Source organism: Pecten maximus, chromosome 13 (assembly GCF_902652985.1).
Source record: "Pecten maximus chromosome 13, xPecMax1.1, whole genome shotgun sequence".
NCBI classification, from domain to species: Eukaryota; Metazoa; Mollusca; class Bivalvia; order Pectinida; family Pectinidae; genus Pecten; species Pecten maximus.
In genome coordinates, this window is record NC_047027.1 from 34,985,960 (window position 1) to 35,010,946 (window position 24,987).

A 24,987-nucleotide genomic window follows, 5' to 3' on the forward strand; every position below is an offset into this window, starting at 1 on the left:
GGATGTTTCTAATTAAATTGGGTTCAAATCCATTCATAACTTTATGATTAGTAGCTATTTAAAATAATTACCCCTATTTCCCCTATTGGGCCCAGCCCCTTTGGGGTCAGAGTCACCATTTATGCAATATCTCTTCCCCTTCCCAAAAGGATGTTTCTGACCAAATTGGGTTCAAATCCATTCATAACTTAATAACTAGTAGCGATTTAAAGGAATTACCTCTATTTCCCCTATTGGGCCCCGCCCCTTTGGCCCCTTTGGGGTCAGAGTCACCATTTATGCACAATCTGTTCCCCTTCCACCAAGGATGTTTCTGACCAAATTGGGTTCAAATCCATTCATAATTTTATGACAAGTAGCGATTTAAAGGAATTACCTCTATTTCCCCTATTGGGCCCCGCCCCTTTGGCCCCTCTGGGGTCAGAGCTACCATTTATGCAAAATCTGTTCCCCTTCCCCAAAGGATGCTTCTGACCAACTTGGGTTCAAATCCATTCAAATCTTTATGACTAGTAGCGATTTAAAGGAATTACCTCTATTTCCCCTATTGGGCCCCGCCCCTTTGGCCCCTTTGCGGTCAGAGTCACCATTTATGCAAAATCTGTTCTTCTTCCCCCAAGGATGTTTCTGACCAAATTGGGTTCAAATCCATTCATAACTTTATGACTAGTAGTGATTCAAAGGAATTACCTCTATTTCCCCTATTGGGCCCCGCCCCTTTGGCCCCTCGGGGGTCAGAGTCACCATTTATGCAAAATCTGTTCCCCTTCCCCCAAGGATGTTTCTGACCAAATTGGGTTCAAATCCATTCATAACTTTATGACAAGTAGCGATTTAAAGGAATTACCTCTATTTCCCCTATTGGGCCCCGCCCCTTTGGCCCCTCGGGGGTCAGAGTCACCATTTATGCAAAATCTGTTCCCCTTCTCCCAAGGATGTTTCTGACCAAATTGGGTTCAAATCCCTTCATAACTTAACAACTAGTAGCGATTTAAAGGAATTACCTCTATTTCCCCTAATGGGCCCCGCCCTTTTGGCCCCTCTGGGGTCAGAGTCACCATTTATGCAAAATCTGTTCCCCTTCTGCCAAGGATGTTTCTGACCAAATTGGGTTCAAATCCATTCATAACTTTATGCCTAGTAGCGCTTTAAAGGAATTACCTCTATTTCCCCTATTGGGCCCCGTCCCTTTGGCCCCTCCGGGGTCAGAGCTACCATTTATGCAAAATCTGTTCCCCTTCCCCCAAGGATGTTTCTGACCAAATTGGGTTCAAATCCATTCATAACTTTATGACTAGTAGCGATTTAAAGGAATTACCTCTATTTCCCCTATTGGGCCCCGCCCCTTTGGCCCTTCGGGGGTCAGAGTCACCATTTATGCAAAATCTGTTCCCCTTCTGCCAAGGATGTTTCTGGCCGAATTTGGTCAAAATCCAATAAGAACTTTTTGACTAGTAGCGATTTGAAGCAAATGTTGACGGACGACGGACGGACGGACGACGGACGCTGCGCCATGACATAAGCTCACCGGACCTTCGGTCCAGGTGAGCTAAAAAATGGTCCTGCTGGAATTATTTTTTACGTTTTTTTCGGTCATTTTTTTTTTATAAATCGTCATTTCCGGATTCCGGATTTACCGGATTCGTTTCGGTTTTAGTTTTGACTCTTCGTCGCTCAAACGCTTTATAATAGCGAGTTGTTAAAGCGTGCAAAGCACCTTGCTGACGTTGTGGGCTCGGAGCCGCCATGGACGTCGCTACGCTAAAACGAAAGTTGGCTGCAGTCAGCAATGATTACGTATCGCTGTGCTGTAGTTTGGTGTATGAAGGAGAACCAGATATGCATAAACATAACAAGAACAACTATATTATGGAGTTTGGTGTCGGGGACATGTGGAATGAAGTGCTTGATGAGCTATTACATACCGGCACACACTCGCCGTCACTGCCGGGGAAAACAGATGTGGTTGAGTTATCTCTTGCGGCAAAAAACTCGATCACTGTCTTCCACCCCCATATGGATGAGGCTATCGAGGTAGCCCAAAACCTCGACAACACTTTGAAATATGCGACTTTTAAAGTGATCAAATCTACCACAACAACAGAATCCGAGAGTAACCCGACTAGTACTAGTAAAAGGAACGCCTTCAGTGTCCTGATGTCGTCAGCGACCGAATTGTCGAAATTTGCGAAACACAAGGATGCTACAGGGCAAAAATTCACAGGTAAGTCACATTTTGTGGTAGAGGTTAGCCTACAAAATGTAAACATGCAAAAGACTAACCTCAGTGTATTATTGTTCTCTGATATTTTTTTTAAAAAGTAGTTTGAATCAATATATTGAAGCATCAACTTTAATATTAATGTGTATCTACTGTGTCGGAGTTTTAGAATTTTTTCGTCCTTTGTTTAAAGGTTTAACATGCGAAGGGTGGGTGGGGGGTGTACAATGTATCGTGTAAAGAGAGTTCCTTTTTAATATATAATTATAAGAACCTATGAAGAAACCGAGATGCACATATTAAAATGATAAATGGACTTTAATTTGAATATAGTGAAGGTACCTTGTCTGAAGATTTGGATCTCTATGTCGACCGATTGTTTTAAAATTTACGACTTAATTATTAATTAAATTCTGTACTTTAATTTGACAATTTGTGGTCTGATGTGTATCGACGGGCGTATTATGCATCCGTGTACGGTGCTGTTGTTAATATATTCGTATTTACAGTTTGATATTTTCAATATCTTTCAGAAAAAGATCGGATGTGTAATGATGTTGTCGATGCTTTGGCGAAAGACGATGTAAAGTTTCCCGCCACAATGTTTAACTAATTATTTAGAAATAATGTTATAGCAAAAGTATATCAGCCAAATTAAACTTGTTTGCTGTGATACTTTTTAGGGATAGATAGATACAGTTTGTCATTTTTAAATTTGTCATTGAAACTTGATTACCTGATGTTTTATTATATCTGTCCGTTTTCCTGTACATTTTTGTAACATGTTAAATCGACAAAATTTCTTAACATATCGCAATATGCCCCCAAATATTGCAATATGAACATTGCTTGCAATACCCACACTATCAAAAATCCATTCCAATTTCTCATATCGTGTCATTTTCAGTTTTGTTGTGTTTTAACATATTTTTGTATTTTTATATTTTTGTGCAATACCCACACTATCAATATCTACTAGTCCAGATCTAAAAAAAAATCCATTCCATCCAATGTCATTAATAACAATTTTCTCATATCGTGTCAACTTCAGTTTTTTTGTGTTTTAACATATTTTTGTGTTCAATGAGATTTCAATTTATTAATTCAAGTGTTAAATAAAATTGTTCAATTATTTAAGTTATATATATATGTGTGTGTTATTATTTAAACACTAGCTGGAACCCCCAGGTTGCTTGAACATCCTGGCTAAATGATTCATATGATATATGGTACATGTACATTTGAAAAAGACATCATATCTGACACTCACCATGCATATATATGTTACAAAGCCAGCTAGCATTAAGCAGAGGATGTCAGATTAAGAACCAAAGGGTGCATTGTTAAAGATAAGTGGCAATACAGTGCGCATGCAGTAACCAATCTACCAAGAAAAACATCCAGGGTAAATATAACACATAGACAATCAAGTTTTCAAGTTTTTATTCAAACTTTAGGCATTAAGCCCATCAGTACAATCGGGACAATAAATTTGTACCTTTAACACACTACACTACATGTCCACATGATGTTTCAGTTGTTTTGTAATATTTCACAAAATTATGCTATAAAATGTCTCAACTTAAAATAAAAAAAAAAAAGCCTACCTACCTACCCACTCCTAGAAGGGGTGGGTAGGCAACAGCAAACAAAGAATTTTTTAATGATGGCCTGATAGTGTCAGCCATTGAACCCGGCAATACCCCTAAACTTGCCCAAGAGGCCTGTCTTCAACTGGCTTTTAGCTGTGGTTTTGGTGTGTTTCATATTTACATTTTTGACACAGATTAGAGCTCTTTCAAAAAATGCTTAAAAAAAGGAATTTGTTATCTACACGTGATCAATTTTTTTGTATCCAAAACATATATTAACATGAAGTTCAGCAATGTATAAAATAGTGACATTCAACACTGACTAATATATAGGGGAATAGGCCAGTTTCACAATCGCAAAATGTAAAGAGTTATTTCCCCTGAATTTCGCGAAAGCGAGGCTCAGCCTGCTGACAAGTTGACAGTCACGCTTCAACAAGACGTCGTTGTTTACAGCACAACAATACATATCGCATTAACTAACTGTGTTGGGAATCGTAAGGTATAACCAATTGGCAGACATAATCACTCACATTACACAAGCCATATTACTGTTCAGTCCCTTTTTAAAATAATCAGAGATCATGAGATCATCCAGACCAGCAACCGCCTATCCATGGGCATGGGCCAGTCGTTACTGCATCAGACGTCAACATATAACCGCGTGTTGATCATGTAGGCTATATCAAGAGATCATTATTTGAGGTAAGTTAACTACATTAATACAAATAAGAAAAATAAAGCTGCTTGAAATTCGATCTTCCGTTTAGATTTGCATTAGTAATATTAATTGTTGCTGATCTTGGCGATGTGAGATAGGCCTAAACATCGGTCCTACAACCCATGGCCTGTAACATCATGTCTCGCGCACTGCGGTACTGCCTACTTCTGGGAATGAATATGTTGTTTTTAATTAAAATGTGATGTTACAGACGGGTTAATTAAGAGTTTTACAGTCTATTGTATTTTTAAACAATCCACATATTGAGGCCAGAGTATTTTGATTTTTTTAAAAAATGAAAAACTACTGTACAGCAGTCAAGGCAGTTGGTCAACGCTGTGGTTCTGTCTGATTTTTTACTATTATTACTCACGACAGGTCAATGAATGCCAACACATAGAATAAAATTTCATGTTTTATTATTACAAATGAGAAAATCATACATTGGTATGCTTACATCTCTCTAGTACTGTATGTGACTTGTCCAACCACAAGGGTATGTATACTTCTATATGTATATGAGGTCTTATTCTACCTGATTACATAGGTGGATATTGCGACAGCCTATCAAAAAATTCCTGCCATGTATGTACCTCTAATATTATTGGAGTAGGGTTTGTATTGAATGTTTATGATGAAATGACCACCCAAATATCTTATGTCTACTACATGTACTTCTGAAATACCACCCAACCAGGAATTCAGGAAAAAAAAATCTACATACCATTATTACAGAGAAAAGTTTGCCAGCCAGCTACATGATACTAAAACGCATAGTGCACGTGAATCTGATAAAAATTATTCATATCTGGTACACATGTGCAGCATTGTTAAAAGCGTAAACCCCTACCTGAGCGTAGAGTGCTGTTCGATAGGGTAAAAGTAAATAAAATTCATCCTAAAAATATCAGCCAATCAAAAACATTTTAACTATAAATCCAGACGGTATTCCCCAAGAAGAATAACTGATGTAACAGTCTAGCAGATCAATGGATCCGAAGATCACACACATATACATATACCTTCTGGTTTATTACGCACAACATGAAAGTGTTCTAAACCGAAATTTACTCAAGTTTCAAACACATGAACATTTTCTGAAAATTAGGTAACATAACTTATAGAAAGGCATCATAGAATCATTGAAATGAAAGATATAGTCAACAATGAAAACATATTCATTTACAATACACTTTTAAAATAAATCCACTCAAAAGAAAATGTTATTCATTTAAATTGTGTTATGAAATCTCTCTAAAAATGTATGACTTACAGCATGGTGATGATAATTATGAATACAACTGTATTTGCTAGTGTCTAATTAAAAAGATCTGTAATCTATCCTGATCATTATATTTCTTATTATCATACTAATACATATGCAATTTTTGTTTATTTGTAAATAAATCTGTCCCCACTGGGGTTCGAACTAGCAACCCTTAATAAATAGAATGTACAGGGTGCCTTACTCACCTTGTGACTAGATGAAATTGCCCTTTAGACAAGTGTTAGCATGTTCATTTCTGATCGAATTTTAATCGAAAGCTTGCTACAGTGTAATTTGAACCCCAAGGGGACAGATTTTTTTTCACTATTCCTTCCTACAACAGAATGTGATGTATAAGACCTGTTTTATTTTTTTTCAGTATCATCAATATTATGACCAGTCAGGTGGTCTCCACAGGCAGGGAATGCTGTGTTGCTTCATGTTTCAACAAGGAATATCAGGTGGATGGCACAAAGTCACAAATACATTTCTTCCACATTCCAAAGGTCGTTCTCCAAACTAGAAAACTTAAGGATGAATGGTGTAACCTAATTAAACGCAGAGATGGGAAAGATAATTTTCATATGACTGAGTCCACTGTTATTTGTTCTGAGCATTTTAATAAGGAAAGGGATATCAAAATTTCTATTGGTACAAAGAGATGGAATCTTCTTCCTGGTGTTCGACCTACAGTGTTTAGCTGGACCAAGCAAGTGACTCGACGAAAGCCACCAATAAACAGGATTCCGTTTAAGGTCATTGATGAAAACGAAAGTACTGGCTATGGGGACACCACTCACCATCCAAGTGGTGGCACTTTGTCGGAACATCATGAAGAGGTAATTGATTATGTTCAATTAATTGTACTTGTTTAAAAAAGTGAGTTTAAGATGTTGAGAACCAATCATTTTTTGTAATTTGTTATTTACACACAAAAATTAAGGAAAACAGATAAATAAAAATGAAAAATCATAAAACTTAAATTGTGGGGAAAAAATCTAATACAAAAATGTACATTTGTACATGTGTGATTTTTGAGTTTATAATTTTTGACCAATGAATTCAACTGATTTGTTACCATTTTAAACATTCATTGGGATATCATAAATAATCTTTATGTTAAAAGGTCGCTGCACTTGTACATATATTGTAAAAATGTATTAGACGAGACTTTTACATATTCACAGGAATCTGGTGTTGGCATTCAGACTGAACCGATGTTGACTGTTGACACGGGAACACAGACAGAATGGTTAGACTCTGGGGATCACAGATATTCAGCTGATATGTGTGGGGGAGTTAGTACCAATATTCAAGCTTTAGATGATGAAGTGAACATTCTTAAGGAAAAACTTGAGGAAAGTAACCTTGTTATAGAACAATTAAGTATACAACTGAGTGAATTTGAGATCAACCAGTTTTCATATGAAAAAATCAAGGAAGACTCCAAAGCTATGCAGTTTTATACTGGATTTCAGAACAAGGGAATATTTGAATCTGTTTTCCTTTATCTTGAAAAAAAGGCAGAAAAATTACAGTATTGGAGAGGTCAAAGTGAGGTTTCTGAAACAAAACTGTACCAGTCCAAAGGCAGTAAACCTGGACAGAAAAGAAAGCTGAGTTTGAAAGAAGAATTTTTCATTGTTTTATTACGTCTGAAAGTTGGACTGTTTGTGCGGGATATTTCTGAACGTTTTAACATTTCACAGGGTCAGTTCTCCAAAGTATTTACAACCTGGGTTAACTTTCTCTATCACGAGCTTCCAATCATGTTCCCTTTTCCATCCAGAGAGCTCATTAGAGAAAATCTACCAGATTCTTTCAAACCATATCCCTCAACTAGAATCATCTTAGATTGCACAGAAGTATTTGTCGAAGTGCCATCAGCAATGCTAGCACAATCGGAGACGTGGTCTAACTACAAACATCACAATACGTACAAAGTACTTGTAGGTGTAAGTCCCAACGGAGTTGTCACGTTTGTATCAGAACTATGGGGTGGTAGAGTTTCTGACAAAATGATTACCAAAGAAAGTGGGGTGCTGGACTTGCTGGAGTCTGGGGACAATGTTATGGCAGACAGGGGCTTCGAGATTGCTGACATTCTTCCTGCTGGAGTAGCTCTGAATATTCCGCCATTCAAGGGAAATAGGAAGCAGCTTTCAGCAAAGGAAGTGGACGACACTATGAATATTGCTGCTGTTCGAATCCATGTTGAGCGTGCAATAGGCAGGATTAAGAACTACCATATTTTAGATGGAGTGTTGCCATTAAGTTTGAAGCATATTAGTAGCCAGATGTTTTTGGTTGTAGCATACTTGACCAATTTCTTACCACCATTAGTGCCCCCTGGAAAATCTTAATTTGCATTTACAAACAGGATTGGAATTTAGATGTTGAATTTGCTTGATATTACCAGATAATGTCCTGTAAACTGTAAAGTATCTTGAACTTACAAATATCTGGAAGTTATAAATTGTATAGTTTATGATGTTAATAACTATTTTGTATTCTCTTTTTGTGCATGTTAAGAAAAAAGAATACAAATTCAGTTGCCAAGGCAAATTATATATGTTTAACTATATGGGTTTCCTGTTCCAACATTTTCAGAGCATTTAAGTAAATAGGCAAAATAATCTAATATCATGAATGATTATATATGCATTGCTATATATTGTGCTGATTCATTGAATTTGTCAGAAACAGAAATGCTTTTCTTATCTCAATTTAATAATCAATGATACAGGTATTTGTATGGTTATTGGTTAACGATGGATTGAAAGTACATTTATATATGTATATATTGTAGGCAATTTCAAAAGTAATTTTTTGCAAGTCATTTAAACATTTCAACCTTTTCATGGTTATGATTCTGAACTTGGATTGTGATTGTTTTATTTACAAAGTTATTCACTCTAGTGATTTAGATAATACTGTGGCACTTTTACACTAATGTGTTTTAAACATTATCCTTTATAGAAATAGATTTGCCTAAAAAAATAATAGATTGTAATTTTTTTTAAACCAATCAGTGTTAGAACCAATTATGAATAGACGAATGACATTGAACGGATACCCACCACTAATTTCTGCTTGATATATATTTCTATGTGATGAGATAGCAGGGGTCGATTCATACAAGAGTTAAAACCAAAAAGTTCAATATGATCATGATAGTTAATAGCTAGTGACTTGCTTTCAAATTATTCCAATTTGGGTGAAGGGTTAAACCTCTCTGGACTCTCCGTGTTAATAACTCGGGAATAAATGCCCACTTGTAAAAGAAATCTAGTGATGGGAGGTATGTTCTGTACCATTTTTCCTCATCAAATTCAATTCTTTCAGTAAAAATGTCCTGTTCAGGTCCAAACCAAACCACAAAATCAACAAACTCCATTTTTGTCACAAATAGCTGGCCCTGGATTTGAATATAGTAATTATGATTTGTTTTCAGTTTGATCTTTCCAGATTCATCTTCTTCTAAATAGAATGTTTTTGTTTTGCAAGCCTCTTTAGCAGACTTACCACGTTGACTAAGAGGGCACTTGCATTCCAGTCCTCCATAGGTTCCTTTGCTACCGATGACTATTCCATCAAGACTTGCACCATAACCAGGTCTCTCTTTTGACATAAAGATGCCAGACTTTTGAACCTTAACATGTTCTTTTTCATCACAAATTAGTTTGATGTACATAGCGATTGCATCTTCTTCATGATCTTTTCCATATTGAAGATATTTTGAGGACGGATTATCATACAACATAGATTTTAGCAGTCCATTAGGATTTTTTGAACATTTTACAATCCTTCCGAAGTTTGATGCGGTCATTTTACATTCATGTAGTTCTTTCCATAGATCATTTTCTGCCTGTAGTTTTGTATGGATTTCAATATCATTGATAAGTTCATGTGTAATTGTTTCATTTTCTACAATATGTGTTACATATCTGGCTACAAAATCTTCATCTATTGCAACATCATCAGATATATTATAGTTTTCTTTAACGACAGAAATGTTAGACATAATATTAGGTAACACATCAACTTCATTGTTACAAAGGTCCTGCTCAGTTTCAATAGACACATCCTCGACAACATCTAAACTTTCAATAGAGTCAACAAAATCAACTTCTTCAGACACATGCATACTGGTATGTAATTCAGCCGGTTCTTTGTGAAATAGAAAGTACCCGGAAGATGGAGCACACTCTGTAATGTTTTTGTACAAAATGTCTAGGTCATTAACATCAGCTGTGCGGTGTTGTGGAGCCCTTGGGTCGAATATGCTACTTTGGTTATATACTTTCTTGGATGAATCTATTCCAAACTGTATTTTTTCAATATTGATGTTTTTTACAGGTTTAGGAGGTACAGACAAATTTCTTGGAACTATCCAGCCATTCAGTTTACTGGTACATGATACTTTGCTTGGGTTAGTGTGTAATCCACTGGTATAAAAGCTGTTAACAGCAAAAAGTACTCCTCCTATGTGGTTGCATTTGCCTTGTCCAAGAATACCTAGCCTGTGGGTAAAGAATAATTGTTATAAACATTTCAGTTAAATAACTTGTAGCTGTATATATTTTTCTGCTGTGTTGCAGTATATATCAATTCATATTGTAGATATGACTAGACAGCACATAATAAATGTGATCTTAAAACTATGAACCTGACTTATGCTTACATTTACTTTACAACTGGTTAACAATATTTGCCATTTACTAATAAATATGGTTTTGGTAAATTGATGTGTCGGAGACACAGCTGATGTATAATTTTGTTTTAGATATATTTTCTTGTCAACTTACCCTGCTGGGCAATCACAAGCTGCAAACTTCACGTCACCAGTACTGTGAAACACTAACATAACTCTGTATTTGGTATGCTTCATGGAAGCAAGAACCTTTGCCTTAGTCCAAACATAACCATGTCCTGACGCAACCTCGACATTTGAGACATGTCCCTCCATAAAAAACTGATATGACTTTAACTTCTTGTAGCATGATCCTCTCATTACTTCCTCGTCATATTTAAATGTCCTAACTACGAGATAATTATGAAGTTGGTGAAAATTAAATTCGACCATTTTCCTCAAGTCTCCGCTCCATATACGATCTTTTGCTGATATTTGCAATTGCTCGTAGGAAATTTCTTTCTCTACGTCAAGCTCCCTAAATGGGTCAATACCGGCGGTAGAGTCAGATACATCACTGGCATCTATATCAGCGGTATTTAACTTTATTTTAAGAGAAATACATCTCGCTATTAGAGCAGATTTGTTCCCTGTTACATTCTCATCGTTGTATTTTAAAATCTCTTTCAACTCGGCAACCTTCAGCTTGTTTAAATCTTCCGTGTTGTTCAACTTGAAATTCAAAGCCGACATTGTTGACATTGGAGACGGACACGGAAGTGTTTTTCAGCAGGCTGAGCCTCGTTTTCAGAAATATTCAAGGGAAATAACTCTAAATTGTAGTCGATTGCGGGGATTGTGAAAGGGGTCTATTACTGCAAGATGTTGTCTGAAACGGACTATAGCTTAACCATGTCAACAAGTGGGCTAGGCCTACCCGTATTACGACATCCATTGACTTTCGATAGATTTCGACATCATGACGATTAAAACATTTGTTGACAATTTTCTCTTTCAACTTCTTAGTAAATAAAGAAACTTTCTGGAATACACCTCCCAGAACCTAAAACTGTATTTTTCTAAACGCAAGTGACGTTTGGTGAACAATCGTCATTATCAAACTGACCTGACCTAGTTATTGACCATCGGTAGCAGATCTTGAATTTTTTGATCATGCAGAAGCAGAGCTAAACTTTAAAGGTCCTACACAACGTTAACTCCTCGACTTAATTTTGTAGCTTTTCACAAACGGTTCATGAATTGAGAAACACAGAAGCACACATACGGGTACGCGTTCTAACATCAAGATTTATTTGAAAACACATCATTTGTGATACCGATAAGCTTAGGCCTAAACACACTGTTCAAACAAAATGACACAAGAAATTGCAAACTATCGTTTGACTTACCTTCTAATATGTCCAAATGTTGGTGAATGTTGATTTCATTCAGGCCCGCTAAGTATTGCAGGCCCGGGGGTAGTCCTTGGGCATTTGGCGGGGGCCCCTGCATTTGAACAGCCACGCCCGATGAATCCATTGCAAATATTCAAACTCGATATTCTACAGGTAATGCTCTGTTAAACTAAATTTATATTTACACGTTATGTACCAGACAACTACTTTCTGGTGACGTGACAGCTAAGAGAAATACTAAATTGACTAAAATTGGCGGTTTTCTGCTCCTACCTCACGTAGCGCAAGCCGAATTATTTCACAATGCTTGTAAACAATCAGGGTTAAGAAAATGCTTTAGACTTGCACAAGTTCCATAAGCCTTATGAATCTTATACACGTGTATTTTCATACTAGATTTATCTGTGTAGTTTGTTTGCAGCTATCTGAAATGTTCAACATTCTGTTGGTTTTAATTATGGTGTACCAATAAATTCGCAGACATTATTTCATAATCTGACAGATCAACGCGTGATATCTCTGCAGCGTTCACATGAAAATAAGCATATGTGATAAATGCCTTAATGAGATGAGAAAACTTACATATCAAATAATTAAAAAAAGACTTTGCAATATATTTGGCTGTCGTATTTCAAATTATATACAAATAATAATTGGTTTATTCTCTATAAAAAAAACCAACAACTAGCTAGAGATTCGGTGACGTCAATACGTATCTTCTCCCCACCAATACAATTAACACAGAGATTTCTAGCCTTCATTCGCTCATTGCGCTGATTCCGCAAAAAAAAAAAAAAAATAAAAAAAATAAAATAAACAAATGAATTAAAAAAATATATATAAATGAATGAATCGAATTTGAATAAAAATTTATTTTGTTTGCATAAGAAACCACACATTGCATTCCGTTCTTGCGGCATTTCCAAATAAACATAATGAAATAACATATCAGAGCCATCAAGGATAAGTTAACTATTTGATCTTAAACCGGAAAAAGCGATAACGTTCTAAAACCTCGATAAAACTATTTTAAAATGTATATTGACAACTAAGACGAATAGGTTGGTCGGGTGGTACAGTTGTAACACACTTGCCTTATACCTAGGCGGCCGGGGTTCGACTCCCAGATCGGACGTAAAAAGGTATGGAAATAATCCAAGTGTATATAAGCTTACTCAATTACTTAATACAAATAATGTTAAAGACTTGTGTAATCTTGGGAAATATCTGTTAGCGGCAAATAAGTGCCGATCACAAGCATGATATATATATATATATATCTATATATATTGCAATAATAATATTGATTGATGCTACTATTATATTATATTATTGCTTTGTTCATTATCATGTGACCAATTTAACATTTTGTATATATGTAAATATCCTGTATATCATATGTTTACACTGATGAGTCGTAAGACTCAAAGTAATAAATGAACTTGAACTTGAACTTGGGTCACCTGCCCGACCACATGGGTCCCGGTTTCCTCCCAAAGTAAGACCCCCCGCGCGTTTCCATCCGGACAAAAAAAAAAACATGATTTTATATATCCCCATTTGATTTAAACATATTTTATTGTATCTTAATATATACATGGGAATTGGGCACAAGTTATCAAACTTATATTAAGCCCTTTCCCTATATAATTTTACATATATATAATACATTTATTTTTACAAGATGACATAAATTTACATATGAGAGAGAGAGAGAGAGAGAGAGAGAGAGAGAGAGAGAGAGAGAGAGTTAAATGAATATAAATGAAGATATTAAAAAAAGAATTCATTATGACTATAGATTATCAAATTAATAAACAATTCAAGTAAACTATTCCAATAAACTATTCCGATGCCGATAGCAGAAGTTCACACTATATTCACTGTTCAAAACACTCTACTGTTTCTAAAGTTCATCACATCCTGTGCCATGGTTAGCTCTCTCCGTTCGCTTCCTATGCCTAGCCTATATCCCCAGACATGTACGTTACTAAATTTGATATTTACGTTACACTGATTTGTCGGTAAAATGTTTATGTTTTATTTTACTGTTTGAAGACATTTTTTTCTTTTAATATTAGTAATTTAATTGTCATGGTTTGCAATATTTTAAACATTTTCGTAATTAATAAATGAATGTGTTCCCGTCACTTCAGGATCTAATTTACGTTACCACTCGTAACATAACGTAAATGTATGCCATTCTCATCCTCAACTTAATTGATCCATTTAAGAAATCACTGGTAAATTGGTTCTGAAAGAAAGAAAATAAAAATGGTAAAGAATGTTACTATCAAAATAATTAATTTCCCATTGTTTGTTCGCAGAATGCCGCTTTCTGATTGGTTGACATTTTTTTTTTGCAGACCTCTTTGAAAAAGAATCTGAAAATGGCGCGAAAATGTGACGTCACAATACAGTTGTTGCGTATTGATTTGTTAAAAAGAATCCCTTATAAGATCAGATAAATTGTACTTAAAACATGTATTAATTTCGAAAATCAATTTTGAAAATCAATTATTTACTTTGATGTCAACTATTTTTTTTTTAGTTTCAAAAGGGTATGGAAAAAATGTTTGCAAACTTTTGTAAGAATCCACTAGATTTTCTAGATCTACGCACACGCACAATTATTTTCTAAAAATAAATGTAACTTACATTTCGTGTCCCGAGATCAGTAGTTGCGTTCATTCTCTCAGAAAACGAACACATGCCATTGTGAAACGATAAGCGTAGTTCATTAGCGGTTCAGGGGAGGTAACCCCAAATGTTTTTAAAGGTATTGGCGCAATTGATAACCTATACTGTATAATGTAGTATTACAATGATTTTAAAGTCGTCTTCTTGCGTTCCATAGGGTGTAAACATATACATAGAAGTCCCATTACAATTAGAGCTAACTGGAAAACACTCATTATTTTTTTTATTGATTTTTTATTCAGGTTGTGGTAAACTTCGAGAAATGGCTGTGTATCTAAGGATTTTTTTTTAATTTTTAATTTTTAAGGCATTTTTAATACATAAATACATTAATAATCACACACACATACATACATCGATTCCAATCGGTATGTTTTTCATACTATCATTTTCACCATCATCACAAACTATGTCTTTCATCATCATCATCATCATCATCATCATCATCATCAGCATCATACTATCTTCATAATATCATCTTCCTACTAATCATCATCATGATCTCATCATCATCATCATCATTATCATCATAACATCATAATCATCTCATTATCATAGTATCTTCATCAACATCATATTCTCATCATTATACTAATCATCACAATCTTATCATCATAATCTTATCATAATGTCATCATCATTTTCATCATCATTATGGTCATCGTCATTCAAATCATCATCAATACTCACAATCATCATAATCATTTTCAACAAACATTTTCATCATTGTTTTCAAACAAACATCATCATCATCATCATACTCAGCAATAACAATCATATATCCTCATCCATCAACAGATAATCATCTCCATCATACATACTCATAATTAAGCATTGAACTGTTTTTGTATGGTATTTATGATCTATTTGAACGACAGAGCTTTGCAAGCAAACAACATAATGCGCTTGAAAAAAAACCAACAATTTATTATATTCAACATTTATTACAAACAAAGTATATGGCATGTTTTCTCATCATACATTATTTGACAAAAATATGTATTTTTGCTCAAATTTATCTAAAACAATGCTTTCAGTATATTGGCCCGGAACAAAATATTGCGCAGGTCTGTGTTGTATTACTACGCTGATACTGTTGCGTGATGCATGGCACTTAAATAAACATCAACGACACAACTCTCAAAAAGGCTTTATAGTGACAATGCCATACAAATGTAAATATTCATGAATAGAATGACACACATACAGAATATACACACATCCTCATACACTGACACAGAATATACAAACACACACAAACATATTCAGTTTCCTGGTAGCCTGATCAATCATGTCAAGGGCTAAGTGTCTGTGTCATATCAACTCTTTCCACATCAACAGACTCAGCAGAGTCATTGACATGATTGACCACATCTATCATATACGGAAGAGCATTAGGGCCATGAAGCAAAACAAATAAATTCATTTTTTCGTGTTAATAACTTGAAATTTCGACTTAATAAATCGAAATTTCGACTTACTAACTCGAAATTTCGAGATAATAACTGGACCATCCTGGAAATAAACTAACAAAATGTTCATTCAGCACTACAAACTATATACATATCTATAAACAAAATGTTCTTCACTACTATAGCACTACATCAGCACAACATAGCACTACACAACACTACACAACACAACACTACAGAACACTACACAACACAACACTACAGTTCATCTACATAAACACACTTTCAATGTAACAAACGTCCTATCCTCCGCATCAGCTGGGAGGTTGAAACCTCACCATCTGTATACTGTCCCCACAAACGAAAGACTTCCCTCTGAATGTCCCGTGTTTTCTTGCGCTGGTATCTTGCGAGCTTGTTCTCGCAAACCATCTTTGATTGAAGGGGGATCGCGGTGGCTTCCCTGAAGAGCTCCTGCAACAACAGATAAAATGGAACGGGACCCCTGATGTTGACTCGGGAATTCAACCGGTTGTGCCACCCTTCTACGTCGTTGTTGGTTCTAATAGCCGACATGAAAATGGACCACGAGCTGACGGGGAAAGTTCTGTAGAGAAACAAAGAATGAATTAGTAATGCGACTAAATAATAACATCGTTTTTAGGTTTTACTTTATAGTAAAATAATATCGGATTACACTGTATGCTATTTTCGAAAAAATATGATTTCAAAACTAATATATATATGCTACATTATACAAATAGTTATTTCTTCCAACCCCTTATTTTAACGCACCTGCTTCGAATCCATGTTCTGTCGATATAATCCATCAGGGATGCTTATGCCGGTGATGTGACGCGGTCATCCAGCCTCATGAAAGTCTCCACAATCTGTTCTGATGGAAGGAACGGGAGACACATCACTTGCCGAATGAAATCGTACACATCTCCTCTCTCGTTGTAGGCAGTCTGAAATAATAAGAAAAATGTAATGTTACTGTCACAATAACTTCAGTATTATATGATTTAAAACTACATACAAAATTTTCTTTTTTTTCTTTTATATTCAGATATAGGTATATACTTTTTACAAGAAATTCAAATATTCTATTTAACTATTTATTTCAATAACTAATTTCTTAACCTATACACTTTACAATACCTGTAATCCGAGCTCCTGAACTTTCCGGAACACAGCCTGTGACCAGTGGAATGCACAGCCCTGTATCCGACAGTCCGGATATCTCTGGCGGATAGCCTGCCACACGGCTGCCTCGAAGTCCACAACGCACAGTTCCAGACGGATCTCATCAGGCAGTTGGCGGTCGATGGATCGAAGTACCTACAAAAAAATACAGAATTATGATTTGGAAAATGATAATAAAAAAGAGGTATTATTTGTTATCCATAATTTATTTTATTATTTATATATTAGTGTATCATAAATGAATTAAATTGTTTTGATAAATTAGTTATCTTAAATATTGCAACATTTGATATGTATAGACCTTTGCTGTAATTACCTCATAATAATCCTCTGTTCGCTTTCCAGACATAAAACAGAATGCCAGAGGTATCTGTTTCATGCTGGAACCAGACCTAATGAACCCATGGATACTAAACAGCTGTGTGAAGGGATGCTTGACCACGTGGAACGTTGCATCCATGTACCAGGTCTTGGTCTTCGCAAGGAGGCTGAGTTGATGGTCTGTTGCAAGAATAAGATGGCGGCGTTCATTCACATTCAGGTCCCTCAACATAAAACCATATTGAAAATAGACATGATATACTACTACGGCAGTACTCAAATATATTTCTAAGACTGGTATAGCAAATATACTATAAATACAATTTATTTTTCTTCAAAATAACCATCAAAATCTAGGTGCTTGTCACGTGCTTTTAGACCTTTTATCATACTTTGTAAGACAATACCTGTCCCCAACACATCTTCGTCTTATATACATCTATCTCAGAAGTAGAACTTCTTTTTATTATTATGTCTTAGAATAGGCCTAGATTTTTTATTATAGTGTATATAGGAGGAATACGGCAATTAGGGGTGTGACGTATTGCACGGCACACTCATACGCTAATGTCCTCATGCCCCACTCTATCATTTCTGATAAATAACTGTATTGAATAAATAAGGGGGGAGTCGTGATACTGCTGCGACAGTATACACGAACTATTTCTTTAAACTATTAAATAAAGCCCGTATAAATAGGGAGGTATTTTTTCTACCGTATAGACTTTAATAGGGATAACATTATAAGCCTTTCAGCAGGTTTTTTCTTTTTCCCATTTATAGATAGGATAAATAGAATTTAGATTACACTTGGTAACACCGCTGGCGGTTAGCAATTTAAGTCAGCCCAACATGAAGGTGGATCGATACAAATATACAGGTACGGGTGAGCGATATGAAGTATACAGGTGACGGTATATATGGGAGGTGTGTCCTGTTGGTAGGGGATTGCCCAATCACTAGCGCACTTCTCATTATACCCCACAGCAGCCATTTCAGTGAATATTAACACACCCGTGTGTTAATGGCATATATATGTGTGTGGCTCAGATCCCGGTACGGTTAGAAAGAAGTAACGGGAAATGGGTCACAAGGTCAGTCATGAGAATGTAGGGCGAGCCCACCTAATACAAATTGTTTTAAAAGGGAATTACTCCCTAAGTAAATATATGAACTAAAATACAAAAGTTTATATTTTAAGTAAATATATATTCATGTATAGACTCATGAATACTCCATCGCCTTCATGTTCGGAAAAGTGTTATCATAGTGCTAAAGAATTTGAACTTTTTTTCGGGGCAATAGATTACTAATAATACTTTGTACATCGACTAATTTCCTTAAGAAAATAGTCGATATAACCCAGGAATCAAGGTTTCTTTTTATAACAACTAACAACCCTTGATATCCAGCTTGTACCTTTTTCTTTTTATAAAGAACCCAACTTTTTCCATAATAAGTGCTCCGCACATAAATTTTTATTTATATATTGTGAAACGAGTCAACCCCCCACTAATCCTGTAGTGGACCAGGGGAGACAACTCCCAAGAAATACCGGTCAGGACACTAAATGGGTCAAACCCGCCTGACAATCTATACCTTGTACCTACTGGTATAAGGATATTTTTATAAGATTAAAGTGAAAATTACATATGGAGATAACTATTCCTGTGGCAGAGGAAATAGTTAAGTAATAATTTTTGTTCTCTTTTTTATATCATCTCCACATAATAGCTGGTAATATTTTAAACCAAACTTCTTCAATTCTACTTCATTCAATTACATTAATCTCATCAGCATTTTTTATCCCACTTTCTTGGCCAGGACACTAAAGGACACAGTCCGCCTGGCAACCAAAATAACTTAAATATTTTGTTTCATCAAAATGATACCAGACAACTATTCCTGTGGCAGAGGAATTAGTTGATTTTAACTGATACATTTTATACGTAGCTATTACGTAATTATTTAAATAAGCTGGGTACATTAGCCCTCACGTAACAATAAATTACTTTTTATAAGTATTAGACAGCTAAATGATTTTTCTCCTCCTTTTTATGTTAAATCTTTTGCTTTTCTTTTATAAAACTTCTATTGCCGCTTTTTTCTACATTTTCTCATACTGTATAATTTGCATACATTAGTATAAGATAAAAACCCGCATACACTATAGGGACGCCCCGGACCATCTATACCTCCAGCCAAGCCCGGCAAAAGGACAAAGTACTGTACCTTACGGAAGCAGTGACGTCCTCGACTGTCGGGTGTAACTGGTGGCCTTAGACCCGGGGTACACAACAGACACATTATATATCACCCCTATTCGAACATCAACATACGACAATAATCTCACTTTTGAACAAATACATATATCTATCGATTTTGCTTTTTTTTTTTTTTTTGCAAAGATAACTTATAAATATATAAAGATAAATTTTTAACACAAGTATATAGTAAGCCTCTTGGCTCCCTTCGGTCACCCTCCCACGACAAAAAAACTATAACGTGGGCTATTTTAATACCATCGTAGAGCGACTGGCGTACATGGGCCCGCCCACAACGCCACACCCCCACCACATCGTCGCCCCAATTAGTGTAATAATCAGCTGGTATGCGCCCGTAAGTAATTGGTTAATTAAGTTTTCTCACCAGGGTCGCGTCACTCCACCGTCGTGCGTAAAGCACACATCAATCAGCGCCGACTAAGAAAACATTGTTTGTATTAATGATACAATTGTTTTCAAAATCAGCAGTAATCATTGATTAATAATGTATCAATTATCTACGGGTGCAGCTTCAATAATAAAATAATAAAAAGATAAATACACAATATCAAGGAATAAATACACAATATCAAGGAATTAAACATCAAAATAGTAACTATTCATTTCTTTGATTATTTGTTAACTATTACTTTCTTAATGCTTTATACATGTATATGATATCAAAGTAATGAAATCAACCTGTATAGACTTTATTTCTCGGGCATGGGTTGTTATAACAATTTCTCCCGAAACGACCCGAACTTCTACCGAAACGACCCGAACTTCTACCGAAACGACTTCCGAATGTCCCGAAACGACTTCCGAAAAAGTCCCGAAACGACTTGTTACCGAAACGACCTGTTACCGATGTCCTATACCTGGAAGCCTATCTCAAATTCTGAGAAGTATCGCCGCCATATTGACAGACAGAAACTAATATTATCGACATGGCGGCCCAGACACCAGTTCCTGGGTGTCCTCGCCATAAAGGGATGGGGTTTGTTTATGTGTGTAAATCGTGTGAGGACGAGTTAATTTGTATGGACTGTGTTACAGACAGTCACTACGGTCATAAGATGGGTAAACTGACTGATTACGTGGCGGACCAGAAACGTGAGATACAGCAGTATGTTGACAAGCTTTCCAGAACCGACATTCCTAAAATCAAGGAGGATATTCGTGAACAGGAGACGAGCGGTGGAGGATATCAGAAAGTTATCAGTGACATTAAACGTCAGGGGGAAAAGATGAAACACAACATCGATAACGCCATTGACTTGATTGTGAAGATGTGTACCGAGCTAGAGAAACTGAATAAAAGTGTTTCTGAGAAAAACAAAACTACACTAACACAACATCTGAGGGAGGACCTGGAGCCAAAACTGGACAGATGCCAGCAGGTACTGACATCCGGTACAACCGTTGACGTCACTACATTAGCGCAGGAAATCAGGAATACCTCATTTGACCCTCCCTCTCCTCGACGTTTGCAGACAGTGGAGTTCAAACCCATACATGCCATATTTTTGGGAGACCAATAAGGGAGATTGATGATTATTTTAAGGGAATTTTGCCTAAAATAAGGGAGATTTGTGCGCGACATAAATATCGACATTTTTACTCAATTTTTTAGCAATTAACTAATTTTGAAAGTGATAAAGAATATTTGTATTTATTTTAGATATTAATCATATTGTATATGCAAACAACAGAAAGTTGTATAAGGTAAAAAATGCAATAAGTATACATTCAGATTCTGATGATATGAATTTTTTTCCCGATTTTTTTTATACAACACAAAAAGTTTCACAGCTTTATGAATATTGCATAACAGCATTTGAAAAGGGTATATTATAATTACATGTAGCTAAAGATTAAGACAAGCAAGTTATTCATTTATCAGTTTGGATTTTCTTAAAATTAGAAAGCTTGATCCACTCTGAGGGAACACATCAGTTGTAAAAATCAGTTATTAAATCACCATGAAATATCCTGTAGGGATACCTTATGTTGGACCATTTAGATATAAAAATATTCCAAGTGTGCAAGTGTATACATGAAATTATGAGAACGGAAGATGTTAATGTTAGCAGACTGCAGTAAATCTTATCACGATCATTCTAGATTTTGTATATTGTCTCTGTCATGGACGGTACAGTCATTGTAAACATCATGATTGACCACTACGACCACCAGATGTGCCAATTTTGATAGTTTTCTAAAAGAAATTATCGGATTTCATCTTGCTAGATCACTGATCAACGATACACATGGTAAATGAAAAACACGTGTGATTTTGCGTCTGACCAGACTCTGTATCAATTACCATCATCAAAGTATGGTCCTAAAAGAAAACAAACCATAATTCAAGTCTGTTAGCTAAGGGGGTTAAATTGTTTGTAAGCGACTTGCCTTTATTTCATGGTGATAGATATTCTAGCGCAAACATTACACTAGCCAGAGCTTTGTGTGAAAGCCGTGTCCAACAGGCGCCATTTTGATTGAGTGATCACGTGAACAGATGGATCACGTGATCGCTAAATTTAGCCAAATCTCGCGAGAAAAACACTGAATTGTAAACAAAAATGGCGTCGGCAAAAATACCGGAGGGAATTACAAAATACGGGAATTTTGGCTCTCCTGCCGGGAGGAAATAAATGACTTGAAAATAAGGGAGATTTTGTCTCACGCCGGGAGGTATGGCATGTATGCAAACCCGGGACCATCTCCACCGAACTTCTGGAACGCATGCTTGGTAAGGTACTCGTCGACGGAGAAGATCAGTCGTACAAACCGATTCCGACACCTGTGGTTCTGTCCGAGTTTGAGAAGTCGTTTCCTTACGATGTATGTCGTACATGTCTTACTGGTGACGAGGCATGGTTATCGTACTGGGACGCTGAAAGCGTGTATCGGGTTGACATAAAAGGCAGTGTAAAGAAGACAATCAAGTGTAAGGTCAAAGTCGATTCGATCTTTGTATCCCCGACCACGGGTAGGGTGTGGTTCTGTGTGATAGATGACCGAAGTATCCGGGAAATCACGACGGGTGGTGAAGTTGTTACACGCTTTAACGTTAACGAGACACCATATTCTCTGTGTATCACTAGTGATGACATGGTGGTGGTGGGGATGGATGGAGGAATACAACTGTACACTACAGACGGCCGGGCAGTGTCAGCTGGAGCGGGTGGTCCTTGTCGACAGGTGGCAGACTGGCCACATAACATGGTGTCTAGTTCTCTGACCGGGGATGTAGCTGCTGTTGATAGTGACAATGTAGGTTATGATGACTACATCGCTGGTAAGACACCAGACAAACAGCCTCACGTCATCGTGATGGATAAACAACTAAACCTGAAGTTTCGCTGTAAAGACATTGGTACAACTAAATCAAACAAAAGTTCAAGTCAGTCATCAAAGTTTTCCCCGTCTGATGTTTGTTTTGATGGAGCTGGTGATATCCTCGTAACGGAACGCATCACCAAGTCGGTACTACTGATTGACGGGAATACTGGACGCTGTATGAGGACTGTTTATACATCCGATGGAAGTGCACCAATGTGTATCAGTCTACACGAGGACGGTACCCTCTGGGTCGGACACAGGGACGATAGAATGAAAATACTCAAATATAAATAGACATAACACGTGTATCCCCGTATTGAACAATGCATCATTACTCCCCACACAGAGTGTCCTTCGAATACTGTGGATATAATAATAAGGTGACATTGATAATATGTTGGTGATTAATTATCTTGTATATGTGTACCCTATGTGTTTGATTTGAATTATATCTAACAGTTGATTTCAAAATAGTACAAATGATAACTTACTGATTGGTTTACCAGTTTATAATATGTATTTTAACACTATATTGAATTTTTAATTTATACTCACCGCATAAAAAATGAATACTGAAAGTAATACATTGCTAACTTCAAAAACAAACCTGGAAAAACCTTATTCTGTCGGTATAGATAATTCTAGGATTGACTCAATCAATTCTGCCTATCAGCTGCCTTTTTTTCTTGGAATCTAATCCCCAAGGAAAACTGGTTTAAGGTATTGTAGCTGAGTCATTAACATATGGAATAGGCATGACGTAATTGTTACATATTTCATTGGCTAAATTTATTATTGATATAAATGAGATAATTAAGTCACAATTTGGTTTACCATGTATTATTATTAACCAGGTGTTTGTATTCATATTATCTGCACTGTACTGTTTACGAGAATAAACCATTGTCATTGTCATTATATACGAGTATAACGAGTAATTTGTCTTAAGATTTGAATAAGATGTACACTCCTACGAAAATTAGAATAATGTAAGACTACAGGTGAAAAAGCGGAAATTCTCAAAGTGCGAGTTACTGTTATCATCCGGGTCTTTTACGTACATGAGTGCTCGAACATGTACATGCTATTACACCTATTCCATGTAAAATTATTTATTTAACTTCAAGTAATCAATTGAGACGATAGAGTCACTAGTATTTTAGTAAAATAATTAGTTGTACGAGTCCCACCTCATTGGGGAAGTGAGTCTATGACGGAATGATGCGTCCGACGTACGTCCGTCCGTCCGTCGTACGTCCGTATAGTCACGTTTTCACTTTAAACGACATCTCGATAACTATAAGGTCAAGAACATATATGCTGTATTGCATTTGGTGAATAAAAAACCTGAAACTGGAAACAAGAGGTACATCAGGTACAATCCCGTGAAGAGGTACAGTCAAGTATAGAGGTACACCAGGTACATTCACGTGTACATGTACACCAGGTACATTCACGTGTAGAGGTACATCAGGTACAAACACGTGTAGAGGTACACCAGGTACAATCACGTGTAGAGGTACACCAGGTACAATCACGTATAGAGGTACACAAGGTACAATCACGTGTAGAGGTACACCAGTACAATCACGTATAGAGGTACATCAGGTAGAATCACGTGTAGAGGTACACCAGGTACAATCACGTATTAGAGGTACACCAGGTACAATCACGTGTTGAGGTACACCAGGTACAATCACGTGTAGATGTACACCAGATACACTTACGTGTAGAGGTACACCAGGTACAATCACGTATAGAGGTACATCAGGTAGAATCACGTGTAGAGGTACACCAGGTACAATCACGTATTAGAGGTACACCAGGTACAATCACGTGTAGAGGTACACTAGGTACAATCACATGTAGCGATACACCAGGTGCAAT

At 36.3% G+C, this 24,987-nt stretch overlaps 5 protein-coding genes across 5 annotated transcripts in view; 3 read left to right on the top strand and 2 right to left on the bottom strand.

Moving 5' to 3' along the window:
* The window catches only part of LOC117341434 (phospholipid scramblase 2-like), a 41,215-nt gene extending 29,018 nt beyond the window's left edge, over window positions 1–12,197 (bottom strand). The window contains exon 1 of the mRNA XM_033903283.1: window positions 11,844–12,197. Within this exon, the coding sequence (XP_033759174.1) occupies window positions 11,844–11,973 (130 nt within the window). The 5' untranslated portion in view covers window positions 11,974–12,197. The remainder of the gene's footprint in view (window positions 1–11,843) is intronic.
* Window positions 1,587–3,802, top strand: LOC117341435. The gene is made up of 2 exons (XM_033903284.1): window positions 1,587–2,224; window positions 2,755–3,802. The coding sequence occupies exons 1-2, from the start codon at window positions 1,747–1,749 to the stop codon at window positions 2,832–2,834; spliced, it is 558 nt and encodes a 185-aa protein (XP_033759175.1). The 5' UTR covers window positions 1,587–1,746; the 3' UTR covers window positions 2,835–3,802.
* Window positions 6,036–10,465, top strand: LOC117341433. Its single transcript, XM_033903282.1, has 2 exons — window positions 6,036–6,640; window positions 6,989–10,465. The coding sequence occupies exons 1-2, from the start codon at window positions 6,194–6,196 to the stop codon at window positions 8,162–8,164; spliced, it is 1,623 nt and encodes a 540-aa protein (XP_033759173.1). The 5' UTR covers window positions 6,036–6,193; the 3' UTR covers window positions 8,165–10,465.
* Window positions 12,198–15,515: 3,318 nt separating the features above from the next.
* Window positions 15,516–18,235, bottom strand: LOC117341440. The gene is made up of 4 exons (XM_033903289.1): window positions 17,484–18,235; window positions 17,123–17,302; window positions 16,757–16,929; window positions 15,516–16,568 (listed from the first exon to the last, which is right to left on the bottom strand). The coding sequence occupies exons 1-3, from the start codon at window positions 17,718–17,720 to the stop codon at window positions 16,801–16,803; spliced, it is 546 nt and encodes a 181-aa protein (XP_033759180.1). The 5' UTR covers window positions 17,721–18,235; the 3' UTR covers window positions 15,516–16,568; window positions 16,757–16,800.
* Window positions 18,236–20,699: 2,464 nt separating this feature from the next.
* Window positions 20,700–23,394, top strand: LOC117340698. Its single transcript, XM_033902462.1, has 2 exons — window positions 20,700–21,152; window positions 22,450–23,394. Exons 1-2 carry the CDS (start codon window positions 20,700–20,702, stop codon window positions 23,392–23,394), a joined length of 1,398 nt encoding a protein of 465 aa, XP_033758353.1.
* The last annotated feature ends 1,593 nt before the right edge of the window (window positions 23,395–24,987 follow it).

What these genes read in the sequence shown, in the direction of transcription:
- LOC117341435 (XM_033903284.1), top strand. Translation starts at nt 1,747, where the DNA reads ATGGACGTCGCTACGCTAAAACGAAAGTTGGCTGCAGTCAGCAATGAT. An exon ending in TACAGGGCAAAAATTCACAG is followed by an intron (nt 2,225 to 2,754) that starts GTAAGTCACATT and finishes AATATCTTTCAG; the next exon opens with AAAAAGATCGGATGTGTAAT.
- LOC117341433 (XM_033903282.1), top strand. Translation starts at nt 6,194, where the DNA reads ATGACCAGTCAGGTGGTCTCCACAGGCAGGGAATGCTGTGTTGCTTCA. An exon ending in TGTCGGAACATCATGAAGAG is followed by an intron (nt 6,641 to 6,988) that starts GTAATTGATTAT and finishes ACATATTCACAG; the next exon opens with GAATCTGGTGTTGGCATTCA.
- LOC117341440 (XM_033903289.1), bottom strand. Translation starts at nt 17,720, where the DNA reads ATGTTGAGGGACCTGAATGTGAATGAACGCCGCCATCTTATTCTTGCA. An exon ending in GAACAGAGGATTATTATGAG is followed by an intron (nt 17,303 to 17,483) that starts GTAATTACAGCA and finishes ATTTTTTTGTAG; the next exon opens with GTACTTCGATCCATCGACCG. An exon ending in TTCAGGAGCTCGGATTACAG is followed by an intron (nt 16,930 to 17,122) that starts GTATTGTAAAGT and finishes TTATTATTTCAG; the next exon opens with ACTGCCTACAACGAGAGAGG.
- LOC117340698 (XM_033902462.1), top strand. Translation starts at nt 20,700, where the DNA reads ATGGCGGCCCAGACACCAGTTCCTGGGTGTCCTCGCCATAAAGGGATG. An exon ending in AACTGGACAGATGCCAGCAG is followed by an intron (nt 21,153 to 22,449) that starts GTACTGACATCC and finishes TCACGCCGGGAG; the next exon opens with GTATGGCATGTATGCAAACC.